Consider the following 12,728-nt stretch of genomic DNA (forward strand, 5'->3'; position numbering starts at 1 on the left):
CCCGCAGGTGGCAGCGGTTTGAAAGTGAAGTGGAGTGGGTGGGGGGCTGCGTCTACACTTCCAACGGGGAATCGGGGCTGCTGGGTTCTCTCCCTGCTGTGGGGTGAGGAGTGCGAGCCAATGGCTGTGACAGGGGATGACCTGGGAGGTCAGATCTCTGCCCCACCTTTAGCAGGGAACCCGGGGCAGGACAGAGCATGGCCAGGGATGAGCTCCCGGCCCAACGAGGAGTGAATCACCAGCTAAGACGTACGTGGGTGTGAACCTGATGTGGAGTTTTTGGAGTAGGGCCAGAGGCGTTTTTGCTGAGTGTTGTTTGAGGATGACCTGGTAACAAGGCAGGATGGTTCCAATGTGCAGGTTTGGTCACTAAAATATTCATCTTGCAAAAAGGGAAAGTCGCTCTCCAGCAAATATTGGTGCCCGCCCGGCTCGATAGGACGGTTGCCCTTGCAGCTAATGAGAGAGGGAAAGGCCGATAAATTCAAAGCAATTTGGGCTGACTTTTTCGAGGTCTGTGATTAACGTAGACCCTGAAGATGGATATGTCTGGACAAACCGGAGAAATGGTCTGAGGTAAATAGGATGAAATTCAATCAGGACAAATGCAAAGTGCGTCACTTTGGAAGGAACAATCAGTTGCACACACACAGAATGGGAAACGGCTGCCTAGGAGGAAGCACTGCAGAAAGGGCTCTGGGGTCATAGTGGACCACAAGCTAAAGATGAGTCAACAGTGTGACGCTGTTGCAAAAAAATCAAACACCGTTCTGGGCTGTATTAGCAGGAGTGTTGTAAGCAAGATACGAGAAGTGATTCTTCTGCTCCGCGCTGATTAGGCCTCAGCTGGAGTTTTGTGTCCAGTTCTGGGTGTCACGTTTCAGGAAAGATGGGGACAAACTGGAGAAAGTCCAGAGAAGAGCAACAAAACTGAGTAAAGGTCTAGAAAACATGAGCAAGGAGGGAAGATTGAAAACATGGGGTTTGTTTAGTCTGGAGAAGAGAAGATTGGGGGGGACTTGATACCAGTTTTCAAGTACATAAAAGTTTGTTACAAGGAGGAGGGAGAAAAATTAATCTTCTTAACCTCTGAGGACAGGACAAGAAGCAATGGGCTTAAACTGCAGCAAGGGCAGTTTAGGTTGGACATTAGGAAAAAGTTCCTGTCGGGGCGGTTAAGCGCTGGAATAAATTGCCCAGGGAGGTTGTGGAATCTCCATCACGGGGGATTTTTAAGAGCAGGTCGGACAAACACCTGTCAGGGATGGTCTAGATAATCCTTAGTAATCCTTGGGTAAGAATGGTGTCCCTAGCCTCTGTTCGTCAGAGGATGGAGATGGATGGCAGGAGAGAGATCACTTGATCATTGCCTGTTAGGTTCACTCCCTCTGGGGCACCTGGCATTGGCCACTGTCAGTAGACAGATACTGGGCTAGATGGACCTTTGGTCTGACCCGGTACGGCCTTTCTTATGTTCTTATGTTCTTATGTTAGTCCTGCCTTGAGTGCAGGGGTCTGGACTAGATGACCTCGCGAGGTCCCTTCCAGGCCTACAATTCTATCATTCTATGTCGCTTCCCCTCCTATTTACGTTGTGTATTCTGATGACTCTGGTATTTATACATAGAGAGAACATGAAAGGGGTATAAATATCTTCTTGCTGTATGTTCCACTCTATGCATCCGATGAAGTGGGCTGTAGCCCACGAAAGCTTATGCTCAAATAAATTTGTTAGTTTCTAAGGTGCCACAAGTACTCCTGTTCTTTTTGTGGATACAGACTAACACGGCTGCTACTTTGAAACCGGTCTTTTTTGAATGGAACTGGACCTTTGATTTAAAACGTTCTGTTCAGCCGAAGGATCTGGAGACGGTGGCAGTTTTAGACTCTGGCTACAGAAGGCAGAAGCTACCACAACGTACCGGTATCTGGGACACTTAACAGCAATAACTAAACGTGCAACCTGAAAGCATGAGGAGGTACGCAGCCATTAGCAGCACTGCGCGAAACTCCAAGCCCAGCCATGACTTGACTGTTAAAAAAGCCTGTGCCGTTACGAAAATACATCAAGGCATCTACATTTGTAGTAACAAAAACAACAAAGAGTCCGGTGGCACTTTAAAGACTCTGAAGAAGTAGGTTTTTTTTACCCATGAAAGCTTATGCCCAAATAAATCTGTTAGTCTTTAAGGTGCCACCGGACTCCTTGTTGTTTTTGTGGATACAGACTAACATTTGTAGTGGTATTTTATAGAGCTACCTGCAAAACAATTTCCCTCCCCCCCGCCCAGCACATACCCATTTTATTCATCATGACATTGAAACAGCTCCAAAGAATTAAATTTCTGGCATTTATCTAAAACTTTTCATATACGGTCCCAAGCTTTTCCCAATAGCGTTCACTTGCGTGCAACCCCCGCCCCCCCAAAACCCTTCAACCAAATGCTTCGCCAAATGCAGTAAAAGTCTATTTTAGGGTCAGTATTCGTAAATTGTGAAGAACATTTTAGATTACAGGGTAAAAACCTCTCATTTACACAGGGCTTTCTACAGTTAAAAAATAAAATGTGAAAAGAGCTGTCACAGCTTTCTACTTGCTGGCAGGGCCGAGATACCGGCACCATGTGACACCTTCACCAGCACCTACCTGTCTTCTTGACTTCTGAGTGATTATCTTCAAAAAACATCTCTCTCAAACCTCCTCTCTTTTCCTGACTTTTTCAGATGGTTCCTAAAACTGCATCTTCTCCAGCTAAATACATTGTTTCTAATCAAAGGCCTAATGCAATAAAAATGACATGGAAAAAAAAAGTTGTATAATATGAATTATCTTAAACGTTTCAATAATAAATGCAAGAACAGAATGCAAAGACTGGAGGAGTGAGGAAGATCAAAAGATACACAAACACATCCCAAAAGCATGCAAAGAGGCAAATGAAAAATGGCTAGAACAAAGAGGCCTTGAAATTGAGGAATATGAAATTGGATACAACCACAAAACGATTCATTGCACCGTAGAAAGACCATGAGTCAAATAAGTTAAGGAAAGAAAGTTAAGAAGAGGAACAAACTCTATCAAAACTAATGAGTCAGACTATGCTACCAAGCAAACAGCGTCCTGGAAAGAAGGATGGAATATGTGAAGGAGCGTTTGATCCTGAAAAACTGGAAAATATAGAGATTGAAATTGGAGAAGAAAAAACACCGGCTATTACAATGCAGAAACTAGGCAGAGTGCTAAAAAATATAAAGCGAGGTAAAGTAGCTAGGGAGGAATGTATTGCGGTTGAAATGCTACAATCCCCGAAGGACAATTCAAATTCTTACCTGCTAAAACTTCTCAATCAGATATACACACCAGAAGAACTTCTGGAGGACTCCAAGAGGTCAATCTCTATTCGTCACCGAAGGTTGATAATGCTAGAAACTGTGAAGAACATTGAACTATAAACCCAAGAAAGCACACACTCACAGATTTGTGGAAAACTGTTGGCACATGGACACATCTTGAGACAAGAATTAGCAGAAGTCAGATGGGTTTCGACCAGGAGTGAGTACGAGGGAGGCAGTTTTTGCCCCTAGTTCATGCCCATGTTAGCATGGGAAAGAAGTACTTTGTAAATAGACTATTGAAAGCGATTTGGCAACATCCAACATGACAAGAGGATACATAACCTTGAAGAACGTAGGATTGACTTGCAAGATCTGTAATTAGTAACAAGCTCGTTCTGGGGACAGAAAGCAGCAATCCGAACGAAGTGTGAACTGCGTATTGCAGCATTACAGAGATAAATGCCATGGTTGCATCGTATAATTCCAACTATTTAGCATATACATAGAAGTTAGAATAAGGGAACATTTAGAAGACACCGAGCAGGGCATACAGGTCGATAGCGCAGACGTCAACAACGTAAGACATGCCGAGGAACCAATTCATATCACTTTGAGGAACTTCAGAACATGCTTCCTTTTGGGAGCAATGGCGGCAAGAAATATGGAAAGACGATTAACGATCGGAAGATACAAAATATGGTCATAATGCACATGGAAGGCAACACCTGTATCTTGACAGCCAAATGGTGAAACAAATGAATAGTTTCCCCAATTTAGGGAGTCTAATAACATCCGACTGAGGAGGTGAGGAAGAAATCAGGAGACGGACACAGCTTGCAAAAAATGCATCCAACAATTTCCCACGACTTCTGTGTCGTCAGAAGTTAAAACGGCGCATCTGCACTAGATAGCTGCCTTGCTACAAGTGGTCTTTTGCCCTGTTGTACCAAAGAGAATAACATCTTTCGGTGGACACGTAGCTTGGTGATCGCAGATCAGCTCAATTCAAGGGCACAGACAGTTCAGCAAGATGTCAGGAAAACCAGGACGAGGTGGAAGGAGAGCCAGCTAGGTTGGAACCATCAGCAGATGGGCTGGCCTCCAAAGCAGAGGGGAAGTTTTACCCCTCTGTCCCCACGGTGGATGAGACTGTACCATGCTGGCAGGCGGCTGCATTGGCTTTATCCCTGCTTCCACGTGGTACCTAGCAGAGGGGGAGAAGATTCGTCCCCCTGATCCTGCCGCTATCAATGGGTTTGTTACGTCCCACAAAACAAAACATACAAAGGGATAAGGTGCAAACCGTTAAAGGATTTATTGACTCAAGGTAAGTGTAGCGAGACGGTGTGGTTCCCTGCCACCCCGGAGAGGGACGGGTCTCCAGGAATCAGATATACAGCCAAGAATGAAACTTAAGGGATGGCAGAAAACTTGGTTAACGCCAGGTGAAGAGAAATTTTGGGCTCCTTCCTTAGGCCTGGTCTACACTAAGAAGGGGGGGGGGTCGAACTAGGGTACGCAAATTCAGCTACGTGAATAGCGTAGCTGAATTCGAAGTACCCTAGTTCGACTGACTTACCCGTCCAGACGCCGCGGGGTCAAACTCCACGGCTCCAAGGTCGACTCCGCCACCGCCGTTTGCAATGGTGGAGTTCCGGAGTCGACTGGAGCGCGCGGGGAGTTCGAACTATCGCGTTTAGATTAGACGCGATAGTTCGAACTCCGAGAAGTCGAACTCTCCACGTCGACCCGGCGGGTAAGTGTAGACCTACCCATAGAGAAATTCTAGTTGTGCCCCAGCTTCTACCCACTAGACTCCCCTTCCCTCCCCTCCCCTCCCCTCGCCAAGGATAGGACCCAGGAGACCTGGCTCCTGACCCCACTACTCTAACCACTAGGTCCCAGTCCCCTCCAGGAGCCAGGAGTAGAATGCAAGGCGCCTCGTTTAATCCAACATACCCTTAGCAGGCCAGGAATAGAAGCTACGTTACTTTTGGCATCTGGTTCATGGCAGGTCTCTGACCTTTTAAAATCTTTCAATTAAAGCTTTTCTTGCAATTATAAAAGCAACAAAGAATCCTGTGGCACCTTATAGACTAACAGACGTTTTGCAGCATGAGCTTTCGTGGGTGAATACCCACTTCGTCGGATGCAAGAATGGAAATTTCCAGGGGCAGGTATATATAAGCAAGCAAGAAGCAAGCTAGAGATAACGAGGTTAGATCAATCAGGGAGGATGAGGCCCTGTTCTAGCAGTTGAAGTGTGAAAACCAAGGGAGGAGAAACTGGTTCTGTAGTTGGCTAGCCATTGGCAAGCATTCTCTATATTTTCCTAGCCATTGCTTGCCAACTACAGAACCAGTTTCTCCTCCCTTGGTTTTCACACCTCAACTGTTAGAACAGGGCCTCATCCTCCCTGATTGATCTAACCTCGTTATCTCTAGCTTGCTTCTTGCTTGCTTATATTTACCTGCCCCTGGAAATTTCCACTCTTGCATCCGACGAAGTGGGTATTCACCCACGAAAGCTCGTGCTGCAAAACGTCTGTTAGTCTATAAGGTGCCACAGGATTCTTTGCTGCTTTTACAGAACCAGACTAACACGGCTCCCCCTCTGATTCTTGCAATTATGTTTTCTTCTAAAAAATATCAGGGCTTGTTGAAAAAATTCTCCACCTTTTTTTCCCCAACCAAACCAGAAACCAATTTTGGGGGGGAGGGGGATGGAGGGACGTAGAAAAGAAAATAATTGGAGGAGGAAATGAGAAATGTTGACAATATTTTTGAGGAATATTTTGGAGAAATTTTGGGGGTTAAGAAAACCGAAAGGCAAAGAAAAAGGATCTCCTTCTCCAAAACAAGGCCTCATTCCTCAAAAACAAATTGCGAAAGCTGTTTCCCACCATCCCTTTTTGCGACTTTAAGCCAACACATGCAATTCTTAGTCTGGGTTTCCAGGAAGTTGCATAAACAAACATTTGTCAAGTGCTCCAGCTTCTACATTCATGGTTTGATCTTCCTGAACATCCAGACACCTTTAAAGGAGCCAGGGAAGAGCTAGTGACACAGATTTGGCATCATTTGGAGGGGGGATTTCTGAAATGCGGCCGCTCCACCATTAAAAGTAGAGTGTGGTTTCACCACTTCACACGAAGCCGGATGTTGTCTCTTGAGGACTGTGTTTAAGAATAGGGGCGGGGGTGGTTTCCGGTCCTGCCGGCAGCCCAAAGAGCTCAGAAGGAAGCGTGGATCAGAGGCAGTCTTCAAAGAACAAAGTGGGTGAGTTCTCTCGCTCTGCCATTCGTAGCAGTCTGCGTTGTCTCTCTTCTTTTGGGTTCTTGATATTTTTCCTAGATTCTCAGAAACAAAGTCTTTTAAGACAGCAACCTTCCAGCTGGAGTATTTGTGGTTTGTCTCTGACTTCGCCAGGTGGACGCCGCGAACATACCAGCCACGAAGGGCTCCGTGATGCGGTTACCCCAGAACTGTGGAAATAGCTCTGAGGATCCTCCCACCCTATCAACTGGATGTGGCATGTGCAATCTCCCTTCTTATCTCATTTCAGCACATCCGTGATAAATCCCCCAGCCACAGATTTGGCTGCACCACAGACCCCAGCACCGATCTACTGTTTTCCCCATCGCCATGGAGGCTTCTCTTGCTGCCTGCATCCTCGCTGCTCTCCTGGCTATGGGTGAGTGGGGTCTGTTCCTACAGGGGCTGATTTCCTAACTTCTCCAAAGTACCAACAGCTCAGAGCCGCCTGCCGGGTGAAACTGTTAACGAACATAATCAAAAAGCAGCCACAGGATAACGGGGGCTGAGCTGGGGGCGTCTGAGTGACAACGTCCGAGGAGGGGAGGGCTGGAAGACGCAAAGTCCCGGTGACAAGGAATGAAACAATTGTAGAAGTGAGAGGAAATATTTATTCTTTAAATCAGTAGAACTGTGTTGTGACTGGGCACGTTTCAGAGCTGCCGAGGACAAGGACATTTCAAAGGAGGAAAAGGACATTCCTGTCGTCTGACAGGAAGCAGATCAGAACTTCCGTAAAAAGAGCACAAGGCTCTTTCAAGGGCATTTATATGTGATCCCCAGCCGGTGTCAGGGGGGCGCAGCTGCACTGGAGTCAGTGGGGCCGGGCCCAGCCGGTGTCAGGGGGGCGCAGCTGCACTGGAGTCAGTGGGGCCGGGCCCAGCCGGTGTCAGGGGGGCGCAGCTGCACTGGAGTCAGTGGGGCCGGGCCCAGCCGGTGTCAGGGGGGCGCAGCTGCACTGGAGTCAGTGGGGCAGGGCCCAGCCGGTGTCAGGGGGGCGGAGCTGCACTGGAGTCAGTGGGGCAGGGCCCAGCCGGTGTCAGGGGGGTGCAGCTGCACTGGAGTCAGTGGGGCCGGGCCCAGCCGGTGTCAGGGGGGCGCAGCTGCACTGGAGTCAGTGGGGCCGGGCCCAGCCGGTGTCAGGGGGGCGCAGCTGCACTGGAGTCAGTGGGGCAGGGCCCAGCCGGTGTCAGGGGGGCGCAGCTGCACTGGAGTCAGTGGGGCCAGGGCCCAGCCGGTGTCAGGGGGGCGCAGCTGCACTGGAGTCAGTGGGGCCGGGCCCAGCCGGTGTCAGGGGGGCGCAGCTGCACTGGAGTCAGTGGGGCCAGGGCCCAGCCGGTGTCAGGGGGGGGCAGCTGCACTGCACTCAGTGGCAGGTGTGACTCGGCCCTTGCTGCACTGCACTGGAGAGCGACACCAGCTCACACCCGCTGGGGATCTCTCTGGGAAAACCCCCTGGGGAAATGAAACCTGCAGCGAATCCAGGAAGATGCAGCCACAGAGCAGCATAAAATGCCTGTAACCAGCCGGGACAATTGACAAAGCTGAGATCAGCGCATTGATGAGGGATGAGGGACCCCAGGGCGCCATACCCGGTGCTTCCCCGCCGAGCCCAGGGGAAGGCGAGGGAGGGACAAATCCAGGTGGCTCCTGTTCTCTCTCTGGCTCCAGGGGCCTGTCTGCAGTGTGAGGTTTGCGATGGACCAGGAACCAGCTGCTCGGGCGACCTACAGGCCTGTGATGCTGGGCAAGACACTTGTGGCATCGCTTGGACAGACTCCACATGGGGTAGGTGAGAGCGACCCTACCCACCATGGGCCAGGGAACAGCCTGGGGAGCCAGGACGCCTGGGTCCTCTCCGAGTCCCAGCTCTGGGAAGGGAGGGGGGTGGGTGGGTCTGAGCAGCGGTTAAGGAGCCAGGACGCCTGGGTTCTATGCCAGACCCTGTGATTAGCTCCCCAATGTGGCCTTCGGCTCAGCACTGCGATGCCGAACCCCCGGGCGAGTCGCCAGCCAGGGGGCCAGGCCCCCGCTGAGGCTGGGCTCCACCAGAGCCAGCAGGCTGAGCGATCAGCCGCCTAAGCCAGCCGATAGGAAAGGCCAAGGAGGGGTGTGTGGCCTAAGACCTGCCCCTCCCCCTTAGTTTGGCCCAAAGTCCCGGCTGCATGGAGACACCCCGGTCTGCTCGGGATCCACACCCAGGAACTGCTCGCCGGGACTCTGGAGTATGAACGGGATCAGGCCTTCCTTGCAAAAGATGGCGGGGGAGGAGACCCCAGAGGCTGGGGCACTCAGCTGGGGTGTGGGGGAGCCAAGTTCGAATGCTCCCTCGTTCCGAATCGAAGTGGGAACTGGAGCCCAGCGCTCTCCCCTCCTACAGTCGCGCCTGCTCCCCTGGCTCCTGGTGGGTCTCTCTGAGCCTCCCACATCCGTAGGAGCCTCTAACCCACTGGGGTCTTGGGAATACGGGGCGGGGGTCACCCTTCCACCGCCTCCCGTGCCTGGGCTTGGTGCGGGGCGAGATCCGGTGGGCGTGCTCCGAAGGCGTCCCCTGAATCAGGCCCCGCAGGTGCTATCGGCAGGGGAACGCCTAGTCTGTGAATCCCTCTGTGGCTAAGGGGTGAGCAGGACGCACAGTGTCAGGATTTCGGGGGCCCTGCACGTACCCACTGGTGGGAACTGCGGCAATGAAAGGACTTTATGGGCAGGACATCTGGGGCCCCCAGGGTTAAGCAGCAGCCGAGTGGGGAGCTGGCGGATCTAAATACTGGACTTCGGTGGTGGAATCACTTTGTCTAGCCCTGTGGGACCTTGGGTAAGTTGCTTCCCTGCCCGTGCCTCAGTTTCCGCATGGGTAGAGGAAGGCTAATGGCACAGGGCCATTGATGGGGTGTGAGTGGAATGAGAACAAATCTCTGTCTTCTCCTCCTGTGCAGTGGGAAGCAAGAGTCAGACAATTATCAAAAACTGTGTGTCCTCCAATGTGTGTAAAGTCAGCCCCTTCTCCGCACACTTTGGCAACGCAGTGACTAGGACGAGCTTCAAATGCTGTGTGGGAGACGCCTGCAAGGCCACCGATATTACAGGTACCGCTCCCGGCTCTGCGTCTCCTCCTCCATCCCACGGCACCTCCTGCTGCCTGGAACTCACCCAACGTTAACTTCTGAGACTGGTGCTCCCACCCTGCAGGGGGCGCCCCATTGAATAACACTGAGCCCTGGGGTTAGTCCTCCCACCCTGCAGGGGGCACCCCATTGAATAACACTGAGCCCCTGGGATTAGTCCTCCCACCCTGCAGGGGGCGCCCCATTGAATAACACTGAGCCCCTGGGATTAGTCCTCTGACCCTGCAGGGGGCGCCCCATTGAATAACACTGAGCCCCTGGGATTAGTCCTCCGACCCTGCAGGGGGCGCCCCATTGAATAACACTGAGCCCTGGGATTAGTCCTCCCACCCTGCAGGGGACGCCCCATTGAATAACACTGAGCCCCTGGGATTAGTCCTCCCACCCTGCAGGGGGCGCCCCATTGAATAACACTGAGCCCCTGTGCAGGTGGAGTTTAGTGGGCGGGGCTCTAGGCTGCCTCCAGGTGTGAACCCAGCTGACCCCACCCAGGGCGGGATCCAGGGCTCCCTGCTGCAAACCCCTCCCCCGCCCCTGCTGCCCCCGGCGTCCCCGGAGCTACAGCTTCCCCTGCAGGGGGCACCCAGGGCTGAGCTGTGCAGCCCCCAGCTGCTCTCCCTGCCCCGACGCCTCCTGGGGCTCGTCCCCCGAGCTGACTGCGTTTGCTCTGTTTCTTCCCAGTGCCCCCGGCTGACCCCACACCCAACGGCCGGCGCTGCCCAGCCTGCTACGCGTTGAACGCTGGTCGATGCAATGAGCAAACCATAAATTGTACTGGATCCGAGACCCAGTGTATTAATGCTGCTGGGACTGTAACAATTGGTAACTTCTGTTCATTAATTCTGGGGCTATTTTTCCTTTGTTGTTTCTCGCCCACCCCCTGTAGCTGCGCAGTGAGTCACACTTTGGGGTCACTAAGTGAAGGCGATTGGCTGCAGAGCAGGACACCTGGGTCCGATTCTCAGCACTGGGCTGAGGTGTGACCTTGGGCCAGTGTCTTCCCTTTCCTGTGCGTCTGGTTCTCCTCCATCTGTTTCCTGTGTCTAGTTTAGTCTCTAAGCTACTCGTGATAGAGACTGGCTTAGTCTTGGCAGCCCCGGTTGTGCCAGGCACTGCACAGACCTTTGATGGAGATTGGGGTCCCCTCTTGTGCCTGATGTTAAAGGACCCCCGGTGAGATACAGTCCTTGCCCCCAAAAGCCTGCAATCTAAACAGGCTAAAAAAGGATAATTCTCCCCATTTAAAAATTGGGAAACTGAGGCACAGATTGTGCCATGACTTGCCATAATGGTGCCTTAAGTCACTACAAAGCCACCCTTCTTAGAGATCCCACGATTGCCACCAGCACTGAGCTGCTGCTTTGCTAGATGAGCTGGGGGGGCTATAACTGGCCTGACACAATCCGGGCACTGTCGGTGGGCTCTAGATTGGGGCTGTGAATGATTTGTTCACGGACACACCGCAAGCCTGCGTCAGAGCACAGGAGAGAGGGAGGCCATGTAGGGCCAGACAGGCTGTGGGGGGGGGGGACCAGAGCAGATGGGGAGATGTAGGCTGTGGGGCACCTTGGTGGGGACCTGAGGCGCGGGGGGGGGGGGGTGTTTCGTCTTAATCCAGCTTGAATAGCCTGACAAAAATTGCCTCCTCCCCCTCCCCCCCTCAGATGGACATGAAATGCAGACTGTCATGAAGGGCTGCGCTTCCGAGTCCATCTGCGTCATGGCACAAGAGGCTTCAAGGATGTTCACAGATATCAGGGCAGATCTAACCATGGCCAAATGCACAGAGGCCTCCGGCGTGGCGGGCGGGGCTCTGGGACCAGCCGGGCTCCTCCTCCCGGCCCTCGCTGGGCTTCTGCTGAAGCTTCTCTCCTGATTCCCCACCCGGTGCAACCGACACGCCGCACTGAAATCCGCCCTGCAGTCTGCGTTAGCCGCTCTCCCTGCCAGGTGTTCTCGGCTCTCGGATGGACTCACCTCCCTCGATGTTGTTGCACTGAATAAAACACACTGGAGAGCAAAGTCTTTGCATTTCTATGTCTCTGTTTATTTCAACGAGGAAAAATTTAATTCCCGTGGGTGGGGATGTGAGAAGCCAGAAGCGCGGCCGCACCGGGTCAGGTGAATGGCGCAGCTAGTCCAGTGTCCCGTCTCCGACAGCGGCACACCCAGAATGTACAGGCAGTGCCCAGAACATGGCCATATTGGAGAGACCCAGCCCTGTCTTCCCCCCTGCCCCCCGGCTTCTGGCAGTCAGAGGTTTAGGGACACCCAGAGCAGGGGGTTTTGTCTCTGAGCAATTGGCAAATTGCCATTGATGGCCCCATCCTCCAGGAACTGATCGAGTTATTTTCTGAACCCTGCTATACTTTTTCCCATGCCCACATCCCCTGGCAAGGAGTTCCACAGGTTAATTGTGCATCGTGGGGAAAAGTACAGCCCCTTGTTTGTATGAAACCTGCCGCCTGTTCATTTCGTTGGGTGACCCCTGGGTTCTAGTGCTGTGGCACAGGGGAAATAGCAGTTCTCTACTCACTTTCTCCACCCCATGGCATGATTTTCTAGCCCTCTGTTGCACCCCCTGTCGTGAGGTGGTGTGGGCCCCCCCCACCCAGAGAGGGGAACCACCCTCTGTGCCCATGTGGGTGGAGCCAGATCCGCCTCGCCCCTCCCACCGGCGCAGTCTGGCTGCCGGAAGCACGGTCGGCGTCTTGCGGCTGGATTCCCCGCTGACTCAGTGGCGGCTTCTCCACCAGTGCTGGGGCCCTGGGTCGGGGCCCGGTGGAGCTGGGTGGGCCCGGGCCCCCCCTGCCACCCCACCCCGGGGTGGCAGCCTCCCCTCTCCAGGTCAGGAGGCCTGGGTTTGTCGGCCACCCGCAGGAGCTAGGACGCCTGACTACGGTGTTTGCTCTGCCACTGCTTGACGGGCCCAGGGACTAGAGGCAGCTGGCTGCCC

At 52.7% G+C, this 12,728-nt stretch overlaps 1 protein-coding gene across 2 annotated transcripts; it reads left to right on the forward strand.

The window, feature by feature from the left end:
• The first annotated feature begins 6,365 nt into the window (after positions 1–6,365).
• On the forward strand, positions 6,366–11,743 carry LOC123351824 (phospholipase A2 inhibitor NAI-like). Of its 2 annotated transcripts, XM_044991484.1 has the most exons (6): positions 6,366–6,611; positions 6,898–7,026; positions 8,319–8,435; positions 9,584–9,733; positions 10,454–10,594; positions 11,437–11,741. In XM_044991484.1, the coding sequence occupies exons 2-6, from the start codon at positions 6,978–6,980 to the stop codon at positions 11,646–11,648; spliced, it is 669 nt and encodes a 222-aa protein (XP_044847419.1). In that variant the 5' UTR covers positions 6,366–6,611; positions 6,898–6,977; the 3' UTR covers positions 11,649–11,741. The 2 variants fall into 2 exon arrangements, with proteins under 2 accessions (XP_044847419.1, XP_044847418.1); XM_044991483.1 differs by lacking the exons at positions 6,366–6,611; positions 6,898–7,026 and having other exon boundaries at positions 8,034–8,435; positions 11,437–11,743.
• The last annotated feature ends 985 nt before the right edge of the window (positions 11,744–12,728 follow it).

Source organism: Mauremys mutica, chromosome 17 (genome assembly GCF_020497125.1).
Source record: "Mauremys mutica isolate MM-2020 ecotype Southern chromosome 17, ASM2049712v1, whole genome shotgun sequence".
In the NCBI taxonomy this organism is placed as follows: Eukaryota; Metazoa; Chordata; order Testudines; family Geoemydidae; genus Mauremys; species Mauremys mutica.